General features: G+C 51.3%; 1 protein-coding gene and 1 long non-coding RNA gene across 3 annotated transcripts in view; one reads left to right on the forward strand and one right to left on the reverse strand.

Moving 5' to 3' along the window:
• The window catches only part of PTPN1 (protein tyrosine phosphatase non-receptor type 1), a 53,103-nt gene extending 46,265 nt beyond the window's left edge, over positions 1–6,838 (reverse strand). The window contains exon 1 of one of the 2 annotated variants that reach the window (XM_058679854.1): positions 6,603–6,838. Coding sequence is in view for 1 of the 2 variants with exons in the window: in XM_004585899.2 (XP_004585956.2) it covers positions 6,352–6,414 (63 nt within the window). In the remaining variant the exon portion in view is untranslated. The other variant, XM_004585899.2, reaches the window with a different exon arrangement.
• Positions 6,813–27,845, forward strand: LOC131483013 (uncharacterized). The gene is made up of 3 exons (XR_009247485.1): positions 6,813–6,950; positions 12,967–13,085; positions 27,617–27,845. It is a non-coding gene; the product is annotated as an uncharacterized LOC131483013 (long non-coding RNA).
• Positions 27,846–27,938: the final 93 nt, after the last annotated feature.

Raw genomic sequence — 27,938 nt, forward strand, 5'->3', positions numbered from 1 at the left:
CTCTGAGTAACCAGTACCCATGAGAATAAAAAATAGCTAAGCTGTGGCAATTTGTAAATAAGATTCTTCAATGAGAAGTGATGTGCCAGTAAGCGATCCATTAAGAAAGGGGGGAGGGGGAGGCAGAGGAAAAAACATTTCACAACAGAAATATGGAACAGTATTTCCCTTCTCTGATCACTAACAAATTTTTCAACGACAATTTTGGAAACCTAGTTTTGCTATGCTGCCCACCCACAAAAGCCACAAACACAGCCGGGGTTTTTTCCTTTTTCATCTCTGAAAGACCTAGCTCAGCCTCCACAAAGACACTTGCGAAGTACAGGGCAGGGATCCGGGCACACAAGCTCAGCTGGACCCAGGCATTAGCTGTCCGTGAGTGGTCAGCCCTGGCTGAGGACTGAGAGCTTCCTGGCAGCGCTTGTCCAGGGCAGGCGCGGAAGACATGCATCTCCCAGTGAGCGCAGGTCAGGAGTGTCGCCTTGTTGATAAGCTATGTTTACTCGGATCACGAAGCTGACTTCTGGGAACACTAGCTCCAGTTGCCATCGGGCAGTTTTCAGAACGACCACAAATTTAAAAGATCCTTTTCATACTACTATTTTGTCCGCTGTGTGATTTACGCCATTGTCAATAAACAAGGGGGATAACCTCTTCTCTGGTGTTGGGGAGGGGGTCCCATCCATGTGAGATGGGCTTGTGTCCAGTTTTTGCAGACATTCAAAATTCACAAACTCATCATTACATGCTGGGCAGCAGCCAGTAGCCTCGGAGACCATTTCTATAAAACACAGCCATGCTGTGGGAGCCCTGGACACTTGGGTACTTTCTCCTTCACCATGGCCGACGTGTCAACTCTCATATTATTCAAATGAAGCCTAGGTTACACGTAAGCTTCTTTCTAAAATTACAACAAAAAGGGCAGCTACCCCTTCATGTACCTAGCTGGGGCTGAATCTTCCGTAAGTTCTCAAGAATCAGTTCCTCTATCTTTTACAGGAAAAACCACCCAATTGCTAGTTAGAGAAAAACTGCAAGCCTGACTGGTGTGTCAGGGCCACTCATGTTCCCACATTACTAAATCGAATGAGCTCTATTTATTTAGAATGTTTAATGCCTCTTAGGGAAAAAAAGACTCATTTCTTTTGAATCATTAGCAAATTCCTCTACAATCTTAAAGCCTAACTGTACCCACCTATACCTTACAAATCTGAGTCACCACTGTAGTTTTACAAGGAGGATTCCAGGAATTTCAAATTACCTTTGTGAGTGCTTTGAGGACGTTTATGACTTGCCATGAACTTAACGACCAGCTTGTCCAGGAGTGTTTTTTACTAGTGAAGAGACTGGAGTCAGGAAGGAAAAGACCCATCTGGCACTGTTCAGGTCACAGCTGAAGACCCCAGAAAAAAGCAAAAGTTAAACTACTCTCTGGATCCTTACGGGGGTCTGATCAAAGGTCAAACAAGGGTTACCTTTACCATGCAAAGTTTCAAAAGCATCAAACTTTGTAACATGAGCTACTTTATGGAGAGCCATATTTCATATCCCACAATAAAAAAGCATTTGATGAACCAACTATGTGCAGATTCCCTCTTAAAGAAAGCTTGTGAGGACAGAGACAGACCATGCCCTCCAAGTTGCTGTTCAGTTTGCCTTCAGGCCAGGGAAAGAGTTCTTGTTAAATTTAAAGCTGCTGTGAAATGGACTGATGGGATCAACTTCTGGTCATCATTCAAGGCTTTCTTCCAAAGTCTCCAGAGTCAGCAATACCAAATTACCTCCTGGGGCCAGTGCTCCAAATGCAATGGGGCTTTGCCAGAGTGGCCTCTGCTGTTGGCACCAACGTGAGCCTGGCCACTTGTATCTACCATTCCCCACCTGTTCATCTTCACACTGTCCGGCTAGCCACACATGGGCAGCCAATTCTACCTCCACGTGCACCAGGCACTGGCTCTGTGCCAGGGACACAGGACTTCAAGAAGAGGGAGGACAGGAGACAACCCTGGGGTAAGAGGTAGCAGCTACAATCAGGGCAGGGCTTCAAAAGAGGTCTGCCTCCAGTTCATGGAAAATGGAATGAAAACATTTGGGTACAGTTTCTGAAATCTGTGCATAACCTTTTCATAACATGTACTTTCAGGAGTGTTTTGAAGATCCCTCATACGCATGGATTTAGGTTTTGTTTTTTTTTTTTTTGCACCAAAAACAAACTTAACCTTTGAATTCCATTTTCCATGAACTTTCTGAAGTCCCTTTGAACACTGAGGAAGAGGAATGTGGGCACTATTGAGGCAATACACTGAATGGTAACTGGTTTCACTCACTGCTGTACTGTGAAGCTACAACCATAGCCTTACACAGGTAAAATCTGAGAACGTGGGCCACAGGAGTGAAGACAGGACACCATGGCGAGCAACCAATGATAAGTAGTAAAGAGAATCCTGTTCTACTCCCAAATCCTTAGCCCCCTGGACATTCAGAACCTGTACAACACACGGCTGTAGCCCAACTACTTCACTTGCGAGATGATGAGCTAGCTAGAATTCACTCCAACTTTCCTTATCACAGGTACCCTTAAGGGGACACAACATGGCCAGTCTCTGCCAGTATTAGTCATTACCTGCAGTGAACAAACATAAACCCTGGGGGAAGAGATGCCAAATGGTGTAGGACACTACATGGCTTAGGGGGTCCTCGGCAGAAGGAGCTGCAGTCAAAAATCCTGCCGCACAGATTCAACACTGTACAAGGGAATCTGCCCCCTAAAAGGCCAGGAAACAGGCCACTCTTGAATAAAGAGAAAGGGAAAGAAAGATTGAAAGATAGGCAATTGTTTCCATGGTTGATAGCCTGGAAGGCTTCCACAGGAAAGTTCTTAGCCACTCCTATCAGGAAACTTGATGGACACCCTGTATTTTTTGTTAGACGTTTTGAGGAGGTATTCATGCTGACACCCAAAACACTAAGAGGGGTACAGGACTCTCAGGGCAGACAGCTGGCAGCTAGAACGGCTCTCTGACCCAGAACCACCTGATGGTCTGCTTCCTTCCCAAAGTGCCCAAGAAGTATAGCTATAAATACACCAGGACGTCAAACAATGACAGCAAAAGGCTCTTCCCACCACTGAGTCGGCTTATGCTCCCAGGTCATGTAGCATTGGTCCTCTCAACTACAAAGGCCTTCATGCCATTTCCAAAGTGGTGATCAGAGACCTAAATGTAATGTGCTCAAACCAGGGCTAAAGGAGAACATTGAGATCTAATGGGTCACTCAGGATGACTAGGGCTTCCCAATCTTTTCATGTCATTTCCGTTTGTCTGCTTTATTTGTTGCTGTTAAGTATAATGAGTCATAGTTTATAGATCTTTCTCCTCTGCCCAAAATGCAAGTTTTCTTTTTTTCCCCCTGAAGAGAATGGCATTTAAACAAGCAATACTGGGAAGCTTCAATATTCATCTTCTTGGAATATACTAACCTAAGCTGGATATAGCAGGAAGGAATTTTAGTGGAATTATTGTTATAACACGGTCTTAACCTATTCAGGCATGAGACCGTATTTCATAACGCAACCCGTTTACAAAAACAAATGTCAATTAGAAGAGTGGCCCATTTTACAAAGCCTGCCTCTAACATGGAATAAATCTTGCCTTCAAGTCACAATCTATTGTTGTAATCTCCTTTATCTGAAACAATCAAATCATTCACACTGAGAGGCAGAAAACAGGGTCAGAGAATCCAAGCATTTAGAGAAGAGAAACAGTGTGAACCTGGCCAGATCCTGTGGGGCTGAGGAGGGCAGCCCACCTTCTGGTCTCTCCCCTCCCTCCAGCAAGACTCCCTCCTCTCCTCCCTCCCACCCTCGTTCTCTTCCACAGCAACTCAGACACCAAATTTCAGTCACCTTTCATCTGAATAGAGAGCGGTTTCTAACGCCACCTACAAAGCCATCAAGCTGGCTCCCTAGGGACCCAGGCCAATTCTAAGCATCAAAGATTTACAACACGGTCCTGCTTACTCCTTCAAACCCAGCTAGCACAGTCCTGGCCTCAGACACTGGCTTACTAAGCCACCGACCCTCAGCACCAGTCCTCCACCTTCTTTGTTCTGTCCCATTTGCATCTTTCTGCTCTAATCAGAGGGTGAAAGGGAAATCACTACATTGCCTTTTTTTTTTTTTACAAAGTGGTAAGTAAAAATTACATATGATCTTTCTTACCACAACAGACAAGACAAACTCAAGATACCACTCTCAGGTTGCCTTCAGTTCCACCTACTACAAAACACTATTAATCTTTAAACTTCTGTGTCCTACCAATCATAAAAAACATCTCTGAAATCTTAAAAAATATATAAATAATGGTTTTGGTAAAAATGACACACATCTTGGAAAATGAGCTACTTTGGACTCAAAGTCACGTGAACTCTGTTTTTAAAAATACCACAGTAGTACGACAGTAACTTTTACCCTTCAAAAGAAAGAGCTTCTGATTTTGATCTTTGAAAAGAAAAATATCTCCACAGAAGAGGTGAGAAAAACCCACAATGACGGTTCTTTTCAGATCAGAAGACAATACATTCGATCAACGTCTGACCCACTTGTGGGGTAGGAGTGTGCCAGAGAGACGTCCATAACACCCGAGGACCAACCCGCCCCATGCTAACAGCACACACAGCACAGGACCAACCCGCCCCATGCTAACAGTGCACATAACACCGCTCTGTGATGCCTAAGGTCAGGTCAGCCCAGTCTGGTCTAAAACTGTAAGGAATTAAATACAACCAGGAACTTCATATTATCAATTTGCTGCCAACTTGGTCAGCTGGCATAAAAGAGGTCCCCTAAAGGTCCCCACCCATGTTGCACTATATCCTAATCGACTTCAACACTTTACGTTTTTCCCTTTAAAGCCACTTTAGACCCTGCAGCACTAAAATCCAATGCCAAAGGTCTGACCACATTCTCAATGAATCCCCCAAGACCAGACTTGGGATACAAGTTTTGTACACACAGCAGTCATACTTGGATTGTAGACGCTATAAATGTTAGTCTATTAGAAGCTAATATTCCTTAGAGTGCAAGCAAAAAGCATCCTAGCAAACAGGCTTTGAAGCAGGCTGCTCCCCCCCCACACACACACACAAAAGGTTTTTGTGAGTCGAGTGTACCAAAGCACTGCTTAAAGCTTTTTCCTTTTCAAGCGGAGCTCAAAATAGATTTCAGTGCTCCAGCGTGGAAGCTGCAAACAGCCGAGGCTGCCTTCAGCCTGCACACAAGGAAACAGATCTTTGCACACCAGGGACAAGTCTGGCGGGGTTAGGGTTCATCCTCACCGCCCCCGCGATGACATTTAACGGTGGAGGGCAGAGGGAGAGGATTTGACTACTCGAGAAGGAAGGCCTTGGTGTTTTTAAGCTGATGTTTTTTAGAGATAATGCGAATAACCCTACGGAGACAAAGATCATCTCAGCCACCACCAATGACACTCCCTGGGGAGAGATGCTATGGATCCAGGTGGACCCTGGTGGGGATGGGGAGTGCGTCTCAGGTGTGCAGGCAGGGAGGGAGTGCCCCGGCCCTGCTGCCGCTGCTCCAGAACCTCACAGAGCAAGTGTCTCCCGGACAGCACTGCCCCAGCCCCGGCTCTGAGGCAGCTGGCCAGCCGGGCAGCCACCCGTTTCCATGCACTTGTCAAATGACTCGCGTCTGCGGTAGGCTGCCCTGTTCCAGGGTGGTTGTGGGGGGTGGGGGGTCCCCGCCTGCCCTACTCGACAAACACTCCCAACCCCAGGGCCTGGGCGGGCACCTAGCATGCGATGACGGTCACGCCAACTGGTATCCCACAAATGAATGAACGGGGACGGGGGAAGGGGGCTGTCAGGCTGTAGGGACACGACGTACACGGAGATCAGGGAGAGAGGAAACGCGGCGGAGCGAGGGGGCGGCCACCCTTCCCCTCCCTCTCCGGGGAGGGGGGAGACAAAGAAAGGACATCTAGCAGTAAGGGATGGCCCATCCAAACCCCGGGGGACAAAGAGGGGGGACCTGGCAGGGGGCGGGGTCGAGGTGCCAGGGGTCCGCGCTCCCCGGGGCGGGAGCAGAGAAGGTAGGTAGGTGGCATCCGGTCGAGACGCAGACCCACTGGGGACTGGGGGGCGAGGGACAAAGAGAGCGGATCGGGAATGGGGTGAAGGTGGGGAGACGGCCCGTGCCCCTGAGAGATCGAATCCTCAAGCCGAAGGCTGAAGACAGAGGGCGAGATCGCGAGCTAGGACGCGGTCCCCGGGCCCCGAGGGGGACGTCCAGGCGGCCCCAGCGAAGGGCCTGCGCGCTCCGGGGCGCTCCCCCACCTGGTAAATGGCCGCCCAGCTCCCGGCCTTGTCGATCTGCTCGAACTCCTTTTCCATCTCCATGCCGGGCCAGGGCGGCTGCCGCGCCTCCTCCCTCCTCCTCCTCCTGCTCGGCCCCCTGCCGCCGTCTGCCTCTAGGCCGCCGTCGCGCTCTCCAGCCCCAGGCCCGCCGCACCCCGCGACTCGCGCCGCTACCGCCGCCCTCGACGCCGCTGCTTCTTCATGTCAACCCGGCAACCGGAAGTACGCACAGCGCCCGTCGCGGGCCCCGCCCTCGCCGCGACACGGCCAATCAGCGCTCGAGGATGTCGGCCAGCACTTCCGCGGGGCGGAGCCCGGGGAGGTGCTCGGGGAAGCGGCCTCAGCCCTCGGACCTGGGCGACCGGGTTCGGGCGGGGCGCGCGCGCCCGTTGCCTGGCAACCCGGCGGCCCCGCCCTTGGCGCGTGGGTTCGGGAGGGCGGGTCGGCTCTGGGAGTCCCGGCTGCGGCCAAGCGGCTGTGGCAGAATGCGGGACCTTCCCGCCGCGCGAGCGACCCGGCTTAGAGTAGAGGGCCACCACCAGCCACCCCTCGCCTTTGACTGACCGGGCCTGGCCAAGGTAGTGTCTGCCATTAGGGCGCCGCAGGGACGAATGGGTGGGTCTTGTGTGTGCGTGTGTGTAGGGGGACGATTTTCAGGCTTACAGTGTCAAGGCAAACTGTGGGGCCTTGGAAATCACCTGGACCCCCAGGACCTGCCTCCCAAGCATTCGGAACCTGCCTTCCCGCCCCCAAGCAATCCCAGCTAATTCACATTCACACAGGGGCAGAGGGGTTTGGCTCTAGTGTAGACCAGCCACATCTGCGCCTGGCTGGTGGCAAGGAGCCTGTGAAGGCCCCTGCTCCCCTGGCCAGCCCGTCGTGCCCAGCAGCTGCCTGGTATTATGGTCGCATTCCAGCTCAGTTGTTGAGCGCTGGCGCCTGGCCCTCCCAGAATGCCGCTCTGCTTTCATCTCCACAGCGACCCTCTGCCGCAGGCAGGCGGTTTGCCTTTGGGGGAAAGTAGGTAAATGGATTCTTAGGAGGTATCTTTTGAAACTGAGTGTCCCCCAAGGAGAGCTGAAAAGTGTGGGAGCCCCGCACTGGACAGCTGCCTGATTGACCCCATGGCTTCTTGAGGCCCTTGGGTTCTCTGAGTACTGGTTTTCTTGGAGCGCTTGGGTGGAGCAAGCAGTACACAGAGCTGAATGAGTAAATAGATGTGGTGCCCATCCAGAGCCCAAGTGCCACCAGTGACCAGCTCAGCCTTTGGGGCTACCCTCAGCCAGGGGCGGGGGAGGAAGACTGAAGCCAGGATCAGGTTTGGGCTGTTCAGTGGTTATTCTGGTTCCTTAGGCTGCTTTCATGAATGACCACGAATGGCAGAATGTATTCTCTCAACAGTTCTTGGAACCAAGAGTCCGAAGGTGTCCACGGGCCTTCTCCCTCTGGAGGGGTTGGGGGAGAAGTGTCCCCGTCCCCCAGCTCGGAGGCGTCAGCTGTGGTGGCCCCGCCCTGCTGTAGCCTCCTGCTCTGTGTGGCTTCTATGTGGTTCCTCATTTCCATCTGTCTAATCTCCCTCGGCCCCACTCTTAGAGGGACACCTGTTGCTGGCATTAGGGCCCACCCTAAGCCAGATGAACCAGGCAATTCCAGGTAATCCTGATGATCTCAGTGTGAGATCATTAAGCTAGTTAGCTCTGTGGAAACCCTTCTCACAGTCAACTCACAGATATTGTGTATTAAGACTACAGGGTATGAAACCTTGTTTATAAATGTTATGAATGAAACCGCCAATTTTAAGTTCCAGCTAACTGACCTTTACATCCATTGTTCACCTAACAGCAGCCAGAGGGAGATTTTTGTTTGATTTATTTATTCATTTGAAGGGCAGATTTACTGAGAGAGGGAGAGACAGAGAGATCTTCTGTCTACAGTTCACTCCTTAGATGGCCACAATAGCTGGGGTTGGGCCAGGCTGAAGACAGGAGCCAGGATCTTCTGGGTTTCCCACATGGTGTAGGGGCCCAAGCCCCTGGGTCATCTTCTGCTGCTTTCTCAGGCATATTAGTAGGGAACCGAATTGGACAGAAGGCAGCTGGGACTCGAACCAGTGTCCATAGGGGATGCTGGTACTGTAGACAGCAGCTTTATCCACCATGCCACAATATGAGTACCTGCAGCCTCATTTTTTTACTCCACCCCTATGAGATTCTCTGTTAGGGACCTCAACTTTTTAGATCTTCATTCATGTTAATTTTATGTGAGAGACAGGGAGGGAGAGAAATATATTCTATCTGCTAGTTCACTCCTCAGATGCTCACAGCAGTTGGGACTAGGCAAGGCTGAAGCTAGGAACCAGTAACTCAGTGTGGTTCTTGAGCTGTCCCCTGCTACCTGCCAGAGTGCCCATTAGCAGGAAGCTGGTGACACTGGAGGAGCCGGAACTTGCCCAGGAACTCAGAGAGGGTATGTGGGCATCCCAAGTAGTGTCTTACCTACTGTGCCAAACTCCCACCCTCAGCTTTTTTCTCCGTGTTCCATCACCTGCTGTCAGGTCAGGAGGAGGGGCTACAGGTGCCAGGGTCCTCTGGGACGCTGGGCTCTGCTGCCAAGTCCCGCTGTTCCTGTCGAGGTCAAGGCTGGAACAAGCTGCACCCTGGGATCCCCCAGCAAGGGGACAGTGCTGGCTTGTGCATCTATTAGTAATGACCCATGAGAAATAAACAAATGGGCCTCTATCATGATGGTGAAAGCCCTTTCCTGGCAGGCAGACCTCACATGGCTCCTCCGACCTCTCCTGCGTGGATTTGGCTAATGGAGAAGGAAGTCAGCACTACAGATCAATGACCCATTAAACTTTGAAAAATGTCTTACGGGTTGTCAATGGAGGGCATGGCTGTTTACTGGACCTACAGCCAATCTCTGGCTCTGGGTTTGGCAGTGTCAGTGTGTTTCCTGGTCACCTCCGTGTCACAGTCTTTTCCCTCGAAGGTAGCACAGGACCTACACTGGGTGGTGTCTGGTGAAACATCACTTCCTCAGAGAAGCCCTCTTTGAGCTTGCCCCCATCCACGGTGCCCTGCGGCTCTACTTCTTGGCGCGTCCCTCGTGTCGCCAGGCAGGTCTTCTGGTGTCTGCTTGTTGCATGTGCATTTTCTACTGTTTCTGCCGCCGACTGTAAACCCCCTGAGGACACGTGACCAAGCTGGTTTGCTTCAGTACTGTCTTCCTTGAGCAGCAGGCCATGCCCATGAGAGCCCCCCCGCTTCCCAGAAGACTCCAGAAACTGAGCTGACAGGGCTTCTCCTTGCCTCAAAGACTCAAGCAGCCAAGAGTCCTCAAGGTCGTCCAACTCCCTCTGTCTGCTCCTGGGGACACAGAGCCAGGAAAGGTGGCCTTTTCCTTCTGAGGTTCACATCTACTCTCCTCTTGTAGAATTGGGCATCGTGACTGGCTAGCTCATTTAGGGCAGCCACAGACACCCCCAAGGTGGAATCACTCACAGGGCGATGCCAAGGCCCAGAGTGCTCAACCCATAGGACCCACAGCCATGAACGGTGTTAGCTGCTGGTGTTGGCTGTGTCACAGCCCACAGGTGCAAGCCTGGTGTTGACCTGTCTTACAGAGTGGCTGGCTGTTCAGGTGAGGTCGGTGAGCACCCATTACAGAGGGCTGGCAGGCTGGTAGGGCATCAGAGCTTCCCAGCCCATGGTCTATGGCTCATTGGTATTCATGTCCAGGGCCAGTTGCCTCTGCTGGTGGGAGCCTGCAAGCTGGACACTTTCCAGTGAGGAAAACCCAATTGGCCATGGCTTTTGCAGAGCAGGGAGTTTACTGGCTTGTGAACCTGGGATGCGCAAAGGTGACTTGCTGAAGACAGGGTGAAGTTCAGGAGCTCCCCATGGTGGTAGGAGGACTTGGTCTCCCAGCTGCTGACTGCCAGGACCACTCAGACATAAACCACTCACAGCTGCTTCTCCCCACTGGTCCAACCACTCATCTTGACCTTGAGTCCCATTGGCCAAGGGAGGCCCCGCTGCTGTCTCTGAGCTCATCTCTATTACTCTGACCAGTGAGTAATGGAGGCTGGGAGGAGGGAATCACTTAACTGCAGTCCTACTCTAAGGGAAGAGAAATTTAGACATAGGCTGGGTGATCTTAGGGTGCAAGTTCTCAGTCATGACACTGGTCAACTTCCTCTAAGAACTCCCATGAACTCTGAAACTGACAGCAAGGCTGCCCATGGTAAAGGTTACTGCTGAAGGCCATGTGGCCTGCACTGACTCTTGTTGGAGTCCTAGCACATGTCAGCTGAGTTGCTCACCCATGCTCACACAGAAATAGAGGGGCCAGAGTTTGAGCCTAGTTTCCTTCTGCATGCTGCTTCTGATTTTGAAATTCTACACCTGTGTGAGTCCCACGGCACTTTAGAACGTGCAGGAAGGCTGGCCACCTGGAACCCCCTCCCTGCTGTCCCCACAGGGCTCCTATTCGCTCCAGCTTCCTCCTTACCCTCCACCAAGAGCAATGCAGACTGTAAGTCATTAAAAAGAAACCAAAAATAAAGCCATAAATATCATCCCAAGCTGACTGTCTCACAAGAGCAACTTCCCGATGGAAGGTAGCGGTGAAGTTACGGGGGAAGAGGGGACTAGGAGAGTCACGTGTGTTCTGAGAAGGGACCGTCAGAGACTTGGGGGAAGGCGCAAGGGGGGAAGTTGAACTCAAGGTTGGAAACCATGGCTGGTCCTTGCTTCCAGCAAAGGAGAAGTCAGGGAGGGCCCCCAGAGGCCAGGCCACTTCCCCATGCTCCAGTTTGCAGGGTTGGAGTTGGGAGGTGGGGAGAATTTGGTTGTTTCACAGTGGTCTGATGTGGTGTGGGAGTCTGGCTGACTCAGGCTCTGTACCCTTGGGCAAGTTGCTTACCCACGCTGGTCCTCCTCCATTTCCCATCTTCTATAAGAGGCTGAGTCCTGATGGAGATGGTGTGCATGAAGCACTCAACTTGGTCGGTAGTTCAAGGCCAGTGCTCAGTACATTGGCGGTTACCATTACAGCCACACAGGCCACTGAGTGGAACAAGCAAGCTACCATCTGTCCCCAGATGTTTTCATAATGTATGTTGCCACCTGCTGTTTTACATCCTTTTGTTCAGTTTTGTCCTGCTGTTGGGGGTAAGCAAGGCAGCTTGGTGGATGTACATAGAAGCTGAGTGCTCACACAGGGAACAACATGTAGTGTAGTGTGCCCTGCTCTCATTGTCCCTGAAAGTCTGAATGAGTTTTGAATAGGGAGCTCTGCTGATTGATTTATTTTGCACTGGGAGGTGGAGATTTTCAAATTCACCAATGGGGCCCAGGGCAATAGTCTAGTGGCTAAAATCCTTACCCTGTGTCTGCTGGGATCCCATATGGGTGCTGGTTTGTATCCTGGCTGCTCCACTTCCCATCCAGCTCCCTGCTTATGGCCCAGGAAAGCAGTTGAGGACAACCCAAAGCCTTGGGACCCTGTACTGCGTGGGAGATCTAGAGGAAGCTCTAGGCTCCTGCCTTCAGATCAGCTCAGCTCTGGCTGTTGCAGCCACCTGGGGAGTGAATCAGCTGATAGAAGATTTTTTCTCTGTATCTCCTTCTCCCTATGTATCTGCCTTTCCAATTTAAAAAAAAAATAGAAATGATCCCGGCCCTTTGTTGGGAACCATAATTGGGGGTGGGGAGGGTTTCTTTGGTTCCCAATGGGAGTGGCCTAGTTGCTTGTGGATTCATTACTATAGTTACGTGCCTTGGGCATAAAATAAGAGCCGGGCTGTATGTGAAACCCATGCCCGTCTTCTGGCAATCCTTTGAGAGGGCTGTTGTTGAGCCCATTTCACAGACTGAGGTCCATATCACACAATGGCATCAGTGTGATGTGTGTGGGTTGGGTAGATCTGGAGCAAGACTGTAGCCTATGGAGAACTGGACCTGGTGGCTGAGTGCAGATGCCTCTAGAAGTGTTCCTGGAGTCCTTGGGAGATATGTACCTTTTTTTATGAAGTGTTTGTCCTGTGTTTGAGATCTGATGATGCAAAGAGGAGGCTGCTGATTTGAGCTATTGTCCCCTTGTGCTGAATGAAAGCTGGGAGCCACCAGCTAGGGCTGTCATTTGGGGTGACTGAAAGCAGATGGCCCCAGACTTGGGTGAATGTGCTTTCAACACTCATGATGGCTCGCCCCAGGCACCAGGGAAGTGTGTAGTGGGGAACCATGTGGTGATGGAGCCTTCTTCTAAAGGCTGTGGAAGTCCCCACTGCCTAAAGGGTAGGTGAGGGAGCTAGATTTGCTGTGGAAAGGGGTTAGCCTTCTGCTTTATTTGGGGACTCAGAGGAGGTGGCCCTGTGTCCTGAGGAGAAAAGGTCAGGCGGTCATCTGAGGAAATAGGCTGGCATCCCTAGCACAGTGGCACTGGAGAAAAAGGCTGAAGACCGCAGGGGAATTGCATTGTAATTCTTACCTGCTGCTCCCAAGATGTTTACTGGTTTACTGGTATGGGCTCATTGTAGCCGGAGGTCACATACTGATTGTCCCCAATATCCATTGTCCTCTTCTTTCATAGAAACATTAGTGTAGCTCAACGCATCTACCATGCTGAAAACTGTATTTCCCAGCATCCTTTGAAACTGTGGCTATTCCATGTGACTTCATGCTGACCAGTAGGACACAAGTAGAAGTGGTGTGTTCCATTTCTAAATCATGCCTTTCAAAGCAATGTTGGAGATTGGAGGGTAATAGGTGAGTGGAAGCTGGGGGCTCTTTTACTTTACATCATCTGCCTGGAATATGATATGGTGGCATCAACTTGAACTTATGTAGACAAGGGCCCCAGCCTTGGACCCTGGCCCAGTGGATCTGCTCTGGCAGCTCCTGACTGATGATACACCGATGGCTACAGGAGTGAAAGACTAAAGGGGTCAGTAGTCTACTGTGGATGCTGTGGGTATCCCTGGCCTGCTTAGGAGTACACTTCTTTCTTATTTGTTTCATTCACTGTGTGTTGGCCCTCAGGTGCAGTAACCAAACCCATGTTCTACTCAGAGCAGCCTTGTTTTGGGGAACTGGTTGCCACTCCTAGGTTCAACCTGTGCCCCCTTGCTGGCACCACTCTGGCTTTTGGCCTCCGGCTGAGGTTCATGACCTCAGCTCTCTTGGTTCTGAGGCTGTTAGACTTGAACTGAGTCTGCTGAGACCTCATTGGGTCTCCAGCCTGCAGAAGCCTGGGTGTTCCTTCTCAGCCGCCATGATCATGGGAGCCAAGTCTCCTGAAAAATTCCCCTTCATGTACCTATGTGTGCATGCCATGAACTCTCTCTAGAGACCCCTGCTGCTATCTTCAGAGTGGTTGCTAGGCAACCACAGCAGGGCCAGGGATGGGAGATGTCAGCGGGACAGGCGAGCATCCCCTTGAGCTTGTGAGTAATATCCTGCAGAAAGAACCTAGGCCCTGCTCACTCTCTAACTTAGAGTCATGAGATCCTATTGTTAGATGTTAAAGGGGAAGCTGGAAATTTTGGGGATGGCTGGGGTTATAAACAAGGGGCCTGTGCACGTGAATTCCCTTCTGAGGCCAACATTGTTGGTTGCCTCTACTCGCAGTCCCCTCTCCTCTTCTTCTGAGCCGACAGAGCGCAGCCCTGCGAGCATTTGTGGAGCCTGAGACCATGAGGAGGCCCTTTCCCCAGCCTCCTCTGTTGTCAGGGCACAGGCCTGGGGCTCCATCCTGGCTGGTGGGGATATGACACAAAGACTTCTTGGGAGCTTCTGGGAAAGATCTCTTGTGAAGGAGACTTGGGTGCAGGGGAGAGGGGACTTTTTCCAGCAGGCCAAGAGGGAAGAGCAGAGAGACAGAAAGTATGCAAGTCCTGGGCAGCATCCTGAGTTATTGAGCCTTCCCTGGCACCGCCCATCCCAGCCTCGTTTGCAGAGAGAGAAGCATGCTGTGTTGGAGCCCCTGGGCTTGGCAGCTAAGAGCACATGAGCAAATGCTACATGATCACATCCTGTTGTCCAACCCCTTTGGTCTCAGTCAAGCCACATTTCTTCCCAGGAGTGCCAGCTGCTTTGAAAGGTCAGATATTTGGAAAGCCACCTGCATCACCTTGCTGTCACTGCCTTTCTAAGCCAGAATCTCCCTTGTCACATCTGTCATCTTCTTTTTAGGAGCAGCGTCTATACGTGGGGATGAAAGCAAAAGTTGAACCTTGGCATAGGTTCACATGCGTGTGTGTGTGTGTGTATGTGTGTGTATGTTTTTTTCAGCAACTGGGCGCCCTGTTGAGTGCAGACGGCCCAGTATTCATTAGCAGACTCTGCAGGGCCTAGATCAGGGCCTGGGTGAGGGGAGGAGCTCCCTGCGTGCTTGTCAAATGAATATGTGAAAAAGGTGAATCATCCCAGCCTGACTCTGCCTCCTGCCTAAACAGAGCCAACTTCTGCTCCCCCCAGCCCATACCTAACTCCACCACCCTCCCACGCAACCCTCAAACAAGATAGTTCTTGCAGAGAGCACGCCAGGAAGACAAGGTGAATCCATGTCTCAGCTCCAGAGCTGCACCTAAGTGCCCGTGTCTTCCAGCGTCCACTGTGGCTCCGGGTCAGTGCTCAGCCACCTCTGACCTGGCCCTTCTCAAAGGAAGGCAGGAAGGAAATTATATTTAAACCATTTTAAGAAACATGGGCATATTAAAGAGAGGAGCAACCTGAAGTGGCAGATTATAAATTGGAAGGAGAGCACTTTTAGTTTGCTTGTTTTCTAATCATAGGTGTAGGAAAGGGCCACGTCTTCCTTCTGGGCCACACCACTTGTAATGGTCACTGCTCAGGTTTAAGTCACCATCCTTTCATTTGCTGTTGTTTTCTATCTTTTCCTAAGTCTGATCCCTTCCAAATCTTCTGTTCTGTCTGCTTTTCCCTTCCTCAGTCTTCTAGTCTCTTTCTATCCAGCTTCCGTGTCTCCAAGCCTTCTGAGAGAGCAGCCCTCCCTGTAGTATCCATCCACATGGCCTAGTCCTATCTGCCAAGCAGCTGGAGCTCAGCTACCCTGGCCTCTGCAGTAGCCTCTAAGAAATGTGAAGCCACTGTGCTCAAACTCTCTCCTGGCTCCACTCTGCTCTCCAGCTGCCTCTTGTTCGTGTCTCAGGAGTGCTTCTGGCTGCAAGTAACACTCAACCTACCTAACAGTAGCTTAAGCAAATCCGAGTGGATTTCCCCCCAGAGAATAAGACTGGGTACAGGTGTGAACTGGCCGTGCTGACCGCCTGCTACACCTGCCAGCCCTCAGCATTCACCCCTGCAGCTCACGGGTGGGGCATTCCCCCAGCATTGGAGTGATCTTAGCTCCCGTAGGGCCTGGCCAGGGCAGGCTACAAGTTCAGAGGCATCCTTCAGCCAGTGAAGGAGTGGACATGGTGCATAAATGCCTCCTCTGCTCCTTGCTCTTTGGGTGCGACGGCCCAGAGGCATATCCAGTCCCCTTCCCCGGTGACACCTGCTCCTGCATGTCCCTTCTGCAGCCCTCAGCAGGTGCCTCCTGGATCTCCAATCAGTTGCTCCCGTCCATACCCTCCCAGTTGACCTCTGGAGCAACTCGACCAAAGACGACAGGTGTTGGGCTGTTTCTTGTGTCTAGTTGAAAGTTCCTGGTGGAACTGTCCACTTCTACCTCCAGGAATCCAGACCCCTGGGATCTTGAAAAGAGCAGACCCTCCCAGTTTCCAGTCTTTGAGGTGGCAGCAATACTGGGTTTCCATCCAGGAGTCACCTCACCTCCCCCTTATAGCTCCTTTGTCCCATTTGTGCCAGGCCATTTCCATGTGTAGTCTCCAAGTGCCTCCCCCAGGAGGCCACCCACTCTTCCCTGCAGGGCTTGGCTGGGGTTCACTTCAGCCCAATGACAGCCCACCCCTAGTCCTACCAAATGCAGCTACATGAGAATGGGAGCAGGCCTTGTCCTTCCACGCTCCAGCCCAGCTCCAAGCCCATGAGCCAGGAGTCCAGCTTTGGTAAGGAGGGCAGAGGGAGTGGGGTAGAACTCTGAATCAAATCTGATTTTGAAGTTATTTTCAAGGGAGTCATATTGAGTTATAAAACATATCCCTCAAAAGCTAGACACACATGGGAGCTTCACCAAGTTAATAGAAAAATGGAATTTAAGGATACAAAAAAAAATTGAAATCCATGCATATTTTTCCATGAAGCTTCATCTGAGTCTCCTATGTTGGTGCAGTGCCCCAGAGCCTTGGCCGTTTTCTGCTTTTATTCTCAGATGCACCAGCAGGGAGCAGCATCTGGGACTGTAGGTAGCACCCATACAGAATGTCGGCGTAGCAAGCGGCAGCTTAAGGAGCTACGCCAGAAGGCTGGCCCCATCAAAGCCTATCCTTTAATGACACCACGCCTTTGGGGCAATCACTTGCTGTCTGTTTCTCTAAAATTAGGGCACGTGTTGGTTCTCCACCTCCCAAGGTTCTGATCAGAAGGCTTTGCCAGTGCCCTGCATACAGAGGTGCTGCTTGCCAGCTCGCTGCTGCCTCTACTACAAATACTATCACTACTCTGCTCTTTTTATGACCGCCTGGAGGGGTGAAAGAGATTTCAACAGTGAGTATTTGGAAGTAATTATCGTAAGCATGAAATGATCCCATAGTCACCCCTCAGTGATCTGGGCTATTTCATAAACTGGTCAGACATGTGCTATTTTGGTTCAAGATCACACCAGTCCTGAGAAGTTGTTAGGATGATGTTCATTTGACGTATAAGATCACTGTGGCTCCGCCAGGATATCAAGGTCTTAGAGCGAGGTGGTGCTGGAGCCTAGGCTCTGGGACCCCAGAAGCACTCTGCTGTCTTTGCCCTTTTGCTTACTTCTCACCTCCTGTGGGGGCCTCATGGACTTTGGGGTACACTGGGGTGGCCCCAGGGTGATGTACTTGGAGTGACCGTCTTCTGTGGTGCTGCCTCAGGACTTACTGGAATATTTTCTGTGGTTTTTTTTTTTATCATTTGTCTATAAATCCTTCTTATGGTCTCATCAGAGCCCTTGTGAGAGACCTTGTGAGGCAATGGCTCTCAGCAAACAGGTTCCAAGGCCAGCCCATGGTGCTGGGGACAATGGCTAGGATGGATGGGTTTTTCTTTAAGATCACTTGAAGTGGCAGAACAACAGAGAGAGAGAGAGGAAGACAGAGATAGGTATTCTGTCTGCTGGTTCATTCCCTGCATAGCCACAACAGTCAGGCCAGGGCCAGGCTGAAGAGGAGTTGAGAATTCCCTCAAGGTCTCCCATGTGGGTGACAGGAGCCCAAGTACTGGGGCTGTCTTCTACTGCCTTCTCAGCCTATTAGCAGGGAGTTAGATCAGTCAGAACGTGAACCAGCAGTCCAAAATGGAATGCTGACACTTCAGGTGATGGCTTAACGTGCTGTGCCACATGCCTCGGTGATGCTGGAATTCTCTCACTGCATCATCCAGAAACTGGTACTGGCCTTTAGGAATAGAAAAGAAATTTGCTAGAAGGATGTGATGCACTGTGGAGAGAAGCGGACAGAGAAAGTTCCAGAACCGAGCTTGGGTGAGGGCAAGGGGGAGTCTGGATGGAGTCATTTGACTAGTGTTTTCAATTCTGGAGATGTATCATGTAGGGTGTGTTGCCTGCCACCCACAGAAAACCCAGCTCACATCCGTAAAGTTTAGGGCTAGCAAGGACAACTCCAAGGTTGGTTGATTTGGAGGTTGAACAATGTGGAAGAACCCTGTCTCTCACTGCCCGCCACCCTCACCCTGTGCCAGGCTGGCTTTGGTGGAAAGCTACACTTGGGGCCAGCTGTCCTCATAAGGATGGTAGGATCAGTTGTTAGTATGTCCAGTGTGGCAAAGAGAGGGGGGATGACTTCCTGGGGCACTCTCAATAACTGAGGATCTTTGCTGCCAGAGGTCCCTGGGAAATGTATCCTGGTGTCTTATTGGTCCAAACTGGCCTGGGTCGTCTCCCCTTTGAGGCAGTCATCAACAACAGGCATGACAGGAGTTTCTGCCCCACTCACTGCTGTGCATTCCTCTCCGGTTTGGGAGACCTTTGACAACATGTGAAGATTCTCTGGGCTATCACAGCCTGGAAAGGTGCGTGGGGAGTTGGTTACAGTGGCATCCATGGGCAGAAGGCAGGGATGCAGCCAATTCTCCTACAAGGCACAGGCCGGCTCCTCCCCACCCCCTCCCGTTGCTACAAAGGATTATCTGTTGCAGAATGTCAATGGCGCTGTGGTTGGGAAAGCTTGGCTTTGACAAACCAGGCACATCCCTGCCCTGGGGCTAGGAGGGCTGCTGGAAGACACCCACAGTTTCCACTGCAAGTCAGAACTCTTTTTATCCTAGCCAGGATTTGGATTTCGGAGAGGGTTTGTGTGGCCTGGCTGGGGCCACACGCCCACTCAAAGGCTGATAGAAGGCAGTGCACTAGAGCTGATGAGCACTGTCCCCCCGGCAGCAGCGTGGGCTGCTGGCCCAGGGAGCGGGAGAAGGAGTTAAAGCAGCAGAGAGAGAAGCCCACCTCAACCTCTCTAAAAAGCTGAGACCCGTGGTGCAGCCTCTCGCAAGGCTGTGACGGACGCCCCCTGTTAGAAGGGGGTCACCTGCTGGAAGCCTGCTGGGCAGGGCTGGGCAGAGGAAAAGGGAGACAGAGTAGTTGGACCTCATAGGCAGACTATGTCTGTGTGCCACTCCCCCTTGACATATGAGGTTTCCTCCTATGCCCTATCCTTGCCCTTGACCCTGGGTCTGTTTTGACCAAAAGGTCAGTTCTGGGCTTCCTTGCCTCCAGTAAGCCTGAACCAGCATAGAAGTACTGTTGACTACTCTACCAGCGAGCACCCAAGTCACGGTGGCAGCATCCGCAGCAACCTCCTGCCTAAAGCCACAGGCACCAGCAGATGCCAGAGCCACTCACCGGAGCCCAGTCAGGCCACAGAATCAGGAGTGGCACTCAAAATGGCTGTGATGAAACTGCTTTGGGGCACAGCAATTGATAGAACAGTGTTAGTATATGTATATAATTGTATGTATATAGTATATGTAAAATATCTGTATTGACATTTACTTATAGTTTAGCATGTTTATTATAAAAGTAATACAAGAGAATTATGAAAAAAGAAAATAAATTCCATCCTCAATATAGTAGAGACAAGGACTTAATGTCAATCATGATTAAGATTTATATTTATTTGAGAGACAGATTTACAGAGAGAAAGAGAGAAGGGGCTCTTCTATCTGCTGGTCTACTTCCTAAATGGCCTGGAGCCTCTTCTGGGTCTCCCACATGGGTGCAAGGGCCCGACTTGGGCCATCTTTTGCTGCTTTTCCAGGTACATTTGCGGGGAGCTGGATGGGAAGTGGAGCAGCCGGGACTGAAACCTGCACCACAAGAAGAGGCTTAACATACTACGCCATGGCGCCGGTCCCCTCACCGTTAGTCTTTAGTTGTACATCCATCCAGTCTTTTCATCCCACGGAGGTTGTTAGGGCAGGGATTGAAGGCATCTGCCTACTCGGTCCTTCTTCCCAGCTGGATATTTGGTAAAACGCCAGCTATGCTAGTCATGCCCTCCAGCTGTAGTGGCAGATGAGTGTGTCCCCTCCTGGGGTCTGTTCCCACCTGCCATGGACCTGCGTCAGTGTTACTGCCCATGGCGATAGGATCAAGCCTCGCGGCAGCAGCCATTGGGTGTATGGTTAACATCTTCCGGGGGACTCCCTGTTCCAAGTTCGGCTCCCTGCTGTTGTGCACCCTGGAAGATAGAGGTGACAGGTCCCTGCTGCCCATGCGGGAGGGGGACCAGGTTCCTGGCCTCTGGTTTCAGACTGACCCAACCCTGCTGTTGCGGTGGCTTGGGAAGTAAACCACATGCTTAGAGCTCTCTCTGTGTTTCTGCCTCTGAGTAACTTTTTAGAAGGTAAGTTCATTCTGAAATGAATAATGGAGGATTTCCAGATGGGAGATGATCCTGGCACATTGCAGAGTCCTTGGGAAAGAGTACTGTGAGGCAGGAAGCAGATCTAAGAGGGGGATGAGAAGATGTCGTGTGGCTACCTTCCAAGGCCAAGTGTGGACATTAAGTTAGGGATGCCATGGCTTCTAGGGCCTGGACAGGGCAGGGGACAGCTGCTGCCCTTGGGGATCATTGATGAGAACACGATGTGGCCAGACCTTGATGTTAATGCAAGAGAAACACATATTGGATTTCTGACTGCCAGGACTATAGGGTGCCACTGGGGTGCCATTGTCAGGCACCAGGTTGAGGAGGGCAGCACAGCATATACCCTGCCTGGGCATGTTGCACGTCTCATCTCCTGTAGTCTTCACATATTGCCACCTCCTGTGGTGCAGATATGCCAGGGACATCCTCCCGCCCCATGGCAGCTGAATGCAGAGGCAGGGATACACAGTGGCCCTGCCCCTCATGACTGCACTCAGAAGACCGCCAGTTCAGTATTTACTTGGCTTCTCGGGCCGATGAACATGCATTAGGCTCTCATTGTCTCACCACTTCCTTCTTCTTTTTTTTTTTTTTTAAATCATTTTGTTTTCCCAGTAGTAATGTGGTGACTTCCATGGAAGTCCCCACCAGCCCTGAAGTGAAATCCTCAAGTTTCACTTGGCAGGGGTCAGCGGCCTCGTAGACAGCTGTTCCTGTTGCTGCTGGCACCAAAGGTTTCATTTTCAAAGATGAAGCTTGCTCTGGGGTTAGGATGGGCCCAAGGCCTGAACTGTAACTCGCATGTCAGCCTCCCCTGATTTGAGATGGCGCTTGTTTTTTGCTGAGGCATTTACGGAATGTCCCAGGATTCTGCTCTCTTTTCCTCTCGCCAGGTGCACTTGACTGAGCGCGAGGCTGACAAAGGCAGGGGTGAGGTAGGCTGTGCTTCCCCAGGTGGCTGTGGTGTGTACCTGTTGGGAACAGTCCATCCTCACCCCTGACACCACATGGCTGCACTCCGTCCATGTGCTTTCTGTCATTCCCAGGTGTGTGTGTGTCCCCGTCCATCCACCCAGCACTGGGCTTCATTTGTTTTTCAACAGTGAAGCTAATGGTTATGCTATGGCTTCTCCTGAACAATTTGTCTCACTTTTTTTTTTCCATTTGGGCATGATTTAGCTGCAGTGAAAACTACCCTGTATTTAGTGCAGATTCGGCAGGCTTTGGCACAGGCGCACAGTCATGGAGCCATCAACACAGACAAGACACGTAACTATTCTAGCCCACCACCCCCTGCCTCCAGCTCCCTGGTGGACCACCCCTGGACTTTGGGCAAGCGTGTGTTTTCTGTGGCTGTGGTACTGTAGTGCTGCAGCATATAGCTTGGGAGTGTGAGCCAGCCCCAGTACTCTGGGCTTCTTTGGTACCATCGTGTGGATGAAGGAGGAAGGCCCTTCTTTTGAACAGTGTCCACTCTAAATGCACCATGGCTGGCTGATTCAGTCCCCAGCAAGGAGGCCTTTAGAGAGTCCCCTAGCTCTTCCCATTCTGAGTAAAACTGCTCATTCTGACTGTTCTTGTGTAAATTTTCACATGCAGTTTTCACTTCCTTTGGATACATCTCTACAAGTGGGGTGATTGGATTATATGGCAACGCGGTCTTCATCTTAAAAACTGCCCCGACGTTCTCCAAAGAAAACATTTGGCATCTCCACCAGCAATGTGCGAGGGCTGCAGTCACTGCACGTCTCTCAGTACTTGTGGTGATCTGTTTTAATTTAGTGTACTTTTATTTTATCCATTCCTAAAATAATCTAGAACCAAAAATAATGGTGAAGAAAACTTAAGAATTCATGTCAGATGACTAGGCCCATGTGACCTGAGTCCTGGCCACACTGCTGCCAGGGCCCTTGTCTGATTGCCAGTTTTTCTGTCATGGCCACAGGTCCCTTGCACAGACTGCCTAGCCTGCTCATGATCCCATTCATTTCCCCTGGTAATGTCTGCTGTCATTAGGGTCTCCTAAAATCACTTTCTATAGGACCAGGTTCAACTGGTTCCATGTTCTCATGGCACCTCCCACATTGTGTTATCGTTTACCACAGTGGTTCTCAGCAGAGGGCAATTCTGTCTCTTCCCCCACCCACCTCCACAGCACTTGGCAATGTCTGAAGGCATTTTTGGTTGTCACCACTGGGGTGAAGGTGAGCCTGGTGTCTAGCGGGTGAGGTGTCCTGCACCTTCTGCTCCAGTTCTTCCCTGGCCCACCTGCCTCTTCTTGCACCTACCAAACTGCTTGCTTTTGACCCTGGTCTCTTGAGTCTGTATTCAGGAAAATCTAAATTAAGGTTCAAGGTTGCCTGCTGGGGGAATTCCAAACTGAGTTATGCCAACAGTCTTGTGGTCTATGGGGATCTTACAGAAGGCTGGTGGGAAAATGGAAGAAGCTTCTGGTCATCCAAAAAGATGCAAATACCCCCTGAAGGCAGGGAGAAGGGGCCATGGCCTTTCAGTGTGGTTCGCCTTTCAGTGTGGTTCCTACATTAGAAGGTGACCTGTGGCTGGGTGGGCATCTGCATCCCACTCTACAGCGTTGTTCCTGCTGCTAACACGACTCTGCAGCCTGAGTGAGCTTGGGGTCAAGGGGGGGAAGGGGCCTGTGTTCTTTTTTTTTTTAAAAGATTTATTTTATTTTTATTACAAAGTCAGATATACTGAGAGGAGGAGAGATAGAGAGGAAGTGGAGCTGCCGGGATTAGAACCAGCGGCCATATGGGATCAAGGCAAGGACCTTAGCCACTAGGCCACGCTGCCGAGCCCAAGGGGCCTGTGTTCTTTAGGGGCACCCTCTCTACTAGCAACATTCCCCAGCCAGTGCCCAATCTGCCAGTAAGCAGCCCAAAAGCTGTTTTTGAGGTTCAATTGAAAGGCTGCCTGGCAACGCCCCCACTCCCTGTGACCACTCTGAGCAGGCAGGCATATTCCTGTCCAATTTTTGTTTCACCACCCCCACCCCAAGAAACCTGGTTTCTCTTGGGATCAGTTGAATAAAATATGAGTTAGCCTCCTTTCTGCCTGGAGAGCCAGCCCATCCCATGTTAGAAAGGCCCTCAGAGAGCCCATGGTGTTGCTTTGCAGTCCCACGGAGCTGACAGTGGTGACAAGCAGGAGGTGAAGGCATCGGGTAGCAGCTTCCAAAGTCCACTTCTCCCCAAGGGAGCACAGGGCTGCAGCTGCAGAGGCAGCGGCCACCTCAACACTGGCCGTGAGAGAGGGCAGAGAGGGGGCATGCTGAAAGTGGACACCCTCTGCAGAAGAGATGTTCCAGCGACGGGAAGGGGCTATGGTTGTGTCTGCCTGGTAGGCAGGGTCGTAGCAATGGGGTCATGATAGTGGTGGTGGTGATGGTATTGTGGTGATGATGGCGACGGTGGTGACAATGGGGATGATAGTAATGATGATGATGGTAGTGGTGGTGATAGTGATAGTGATGATGGTGATGTTGATGGGGCTCCCTCCTGCATGCTGCCTTGATGACTTGATTTTGTGGCCTAAGAGCAGAGCCCCATGTCCTATTCCATCCCTCTGGCTCAAGCGGTCAGCACATAGTCGGCATTTGTTGAATGAATTGGGTAAGATCTTGAAGAAATTACCCAACTCCTCTCAATGTCACTTTCTTCTTTCTAAGCCAAACCAAATAGAATGTTAGACTTGGGGGCTTTGAAAAAGAACTAAAAATACTACTGTTCCCCATGTGAGGTTCTGTTGTTACTCCTTTCCAGGGTGGGGTGGTGGGCCAGAACCCTCATCCAGAGATCGGATACCATTCAGCCCTCTGGATATGAGCCATGTGCTACTCAAGGTGAAGGGTGCCCCCTACAGTTGAGCAGTCCACAATCCACACCACTGTATCTGGAAACCCAGCTGGTAGCAGAACTGCGCTGCAGGTCCTCCTACTGGCCTGGACGCTCCTACCAGGCAGCCTCTGTCTGTCTCAGTTTGTGCCGATTCCTTTCTGTTCACCCCAGCGTCCATCTCATATTGAAGGTGTCTCAGATGCCAGGCGCTCCTGGGATCTCTGTCTGTTTCTGTGAGGAGGCCCCAGAGAAGTTCCCCTAGCCAGCACCACCCGTCCCATGTTGGTCCCGCGACTCATCCCCGACTGGGCTGCAAGCAGGATGGGGCCACCTCTGGTTCTCCAGAGAGGAAGCTGCAGGTCTCTCCAGGGGTCCTGCAGGAGCTGGGCCACCTGGCTTCCCAACCTCAGTGGAGACAGAGCTGGGTCTGAAACTCATTCATTTATTCCTTAAAACATTGTTTCAAGTCAAGAAGGTAAAATGTTATTCATGCACATTTATACCTGCGCAGCCTCAGCAGATGTGTGCAGAGAGCATGTCCGGCCCCTGGAAATATCTGCTTCCTTCCTGCTCTGCTCTGGTTCCCAGCATGCACTGGGTAATTCCTGCTCCAGAGGCCCCTGTTAACAGAGTCATCTACAACACACCGTGGGTGTCTTGGGTGAGCAGAGTCTGACCATCAGCTAGTGTTGTGGGCAATGTGTACACACACACATGAAAACTACAACCAAGAGAAAATCTTACAGTCAGTGGTGTTATATATTTGCATGCACACGTGTGTGATGTGCATACATGTATGTGTGTGTACATGTATCAAGTACATCTTCATCCAGTTTGCCATCAAAGAACATCAAGCCATTTCCAGATTTTGCCAGTTCTGACACTGCTGGACACACCCGTGTGTATGCCTTGGGTGGTGAGCTTAGGGTCATGTCCCTCTGAGATCAGGGTTCTCCTAGGCTCTGCCCTGGTTTTTGTGTTGCTGCTTAGGTTCCTCCTGTCTCCACTACTGCAGGTGCAGGCACCAACAATGTACTTGACATTGCCACCTGCATGTCTTCCTGACCTCCCAACTGCATCGGGTACCGCCCTGGAGCACCCAACCGGGACTAAGGCCTCTCTCTCCATCTCCCCTACTCAGTGCGCACCAGCCCCACCCACGCAGTCAAGTGAGCCCCAGGCAGCCCAGGCTGCCCTCCAGCACCACGTGCAGCCTTGCCACCACCATGGGTCTCCTTTTTCCAGGTCTGGGAACAGCGCCCTGCCCGGCCTGTGCAGTGGAGGCCTGCTTCCACTTCCTCTTCCTTTGCGAGATCCCCCAGACGGCAGCAAGACGCTCTGGAGAGGGGGATCAGGTCATGTTCTTCTGAAAGTGCTTCCGCTGCACCTGGACTTGGGACCAGATGCCAGACAGTGGTCCGCAGGGCCCTGAACATCTGCTGGTCACCTGTCCCCGCTCATCTTCCATACATTTCTGAAATGCCCTTGGGCCTTGGCCACAAGCTGTCCCCTCCAGCAGCCACAGGTGACAGCCCCATCCATCCTACCAGGATACTTTATGCGGTGTGAACAGCTAGAAATGTCGAGGCAGCTCTTCCCACAGCTCCTCCTGGTACACCCATCCCCTGAGTGTTGCTGTGCTCTGCCAAGGCAGCCTCCCTGCACAGAAGGGATTGTCCCTCGCCCAGTCCTCTGGGAGACACTGCTTCTAACTTGCTTGCCATTAGCAACCATGTGACAATGAATAGCTGTGTCATTTATTTTAAATGTATCTATCTATCTATATGTTAAAGCTTTATTTCGTTTTTATTGGAAAGTCAGTAATATGAAGAGGAGGAGAGACAGAGGAAGATCTTCTGTCCAATGATTCACTCCCCAAGCAGCCGCAATGGCCAGAGCTGCTCTGATCTGAAACCAGGAACCAGTAGCCTCTTCTGCGTCTCCCATGTGGGGGCAGGAATCCAAGGCCTTGGGCCGTCCTCGACTGCTTTCCCAGGCCACAAGCAGGGAGCTGGATGGGAAGTGGAGCTGCTGGGATTAGAACCGGCGCCCATGTGGGATCCCGGGGCGTTCAAGGTGAGGAATTTTAGCCACTACACCACGCTGCCGGGCCCAAAAAAATGAATCTTAGGGCCCGGCGGTGTGGCCTAGCGGCTAAAGTCCTAGCCTTGAACGCCCCGGGATCCCACATGGGCGCCGGTTCTAATCCCAGCAGCTCCACTTCCCATCCAGCTCCCTGCTTGTGGCCTGGGAAAGCAGTCGAGGACGGCCCAAACCTTTGGGACACTGCACCCGCGTGGGAGATCTGGAAGAGGTTCCTGGTTCCCGGCATCGGATTGGCGCGCATTGGCCCGTTGCGGCTCACTTGGGGAGTGAAAACATCAGATGGAAGATCTTCCTCTCTGTCTCTCCTCCTCTCTGTATATCCGGCTTTCCAATAATAATAATAAAATCTTAGAAAAAATGAATCTTAAAAAAAGAAAAGAAAAAAGAAAAGCAACAGAAGATGGCCCAAGTGCTTGGGCCCCTGCACCCATAAGAAGTTCTTCGTTTCTGGCCTCAGCCTGCCCAGCCTGGCCATCATAGCCATTTGGGAAGTGAACCAGTAGATGGAAGATCTCTCTCTTGCCTTTCAAATACATGAAGAAATCTTGAGGAAAAATATGCCCAAGTAGCTGTCACTGCAGGCTACTGAGCAACCCTCTAGTCAGAGGATTAAAATAACAAAATAAATAACTAATAATAAACTAATAACTCCTCAAACTTACAAACAGAAAATGAAACCCAGTCTAATCCCCTGTTAGCAGTGTTGCGGTTGCTTCTGGGACAATTATGCTTATTCAAGATATTTACGCCTGCGTGCCAAGATTCTGTTTCACTTCTAACAGAAATGATCCTGACGAGCATCCTGTTCTGTCCCTTTGTGGGTTTTTGTTTTGTTTTGTTTTGTCAACATTCTGACCCAATGACTCAGTAACGGCTGGTCCAGGGATGGGCCTGCACAGTTCGCCAAGCAGGAAGTCCAGAGAGCTCGTAAACACCCGGCCGGAAGTTCTGCTTCCTCCGTGAGAGGAGGACCGCGAGTCAGACATGCGTAGAGAGATCATGGCTCGCCTCAGGCTGGCGGGGAACCAGCTGCTGATACTGCACCCTGTGGCTGGGTGCAGCTAACCACACATAGCAGTGAGCCAAGGTGACTCCATTTTGGTTCCTTGACTTGGTTTGGAGCATATCTGAGGGCAGCTATCTGCTGTCAACACGGTTGCTAGCTGATTGGTCTAAGGTGTAAGTCGATTGGATTGTGTGCTGTTCAGGTGATGGGATAATTTATAATGTGTACCACTTGAGTGGAAACCACATGACTTATTTCTGGCCAACGGAGCATGCAGAGGTGATGGAAGCTACTTCCAGGCCTTGCCTGCATCAAAATTCCATGTAACTATCCAGCTGTCTGTTCGCCACCCGTGTCCAACTCTAAGACCAGCGGTCATAGGGATGTGATGGAAAAGTGGGACTTGATGCCCAGAGTGAGTGATACGAAAGCCAGAGGTGAATAAGCCCTTGGTGTGTTCAGTTGCTGCCATGTCAGAGCCTGCAGCATCCGCCTGTCTGATCCTGTGTCAGGCCATAGGGGCTCAAAAACTGCTTGCACAGCCCACACCTGCCGCCAGGAGCACACTGGAGCATACAGCAGGTGAGCCAGA

This window comes from Ochotona princeps, chromosome 22 (assembly GCF_030435755.1).
Source record: "Ochotona princeps isolate mOchPri1 chromosome 22, mOchPri1.hap1, whole genome shotgun sequence".
Lineage (NCBI taxonomy): Eukaryota > Metazoa > Chordata > Mammalia > Lagomorpha > Ochotonidae > Ochotona > Ochotona princeps.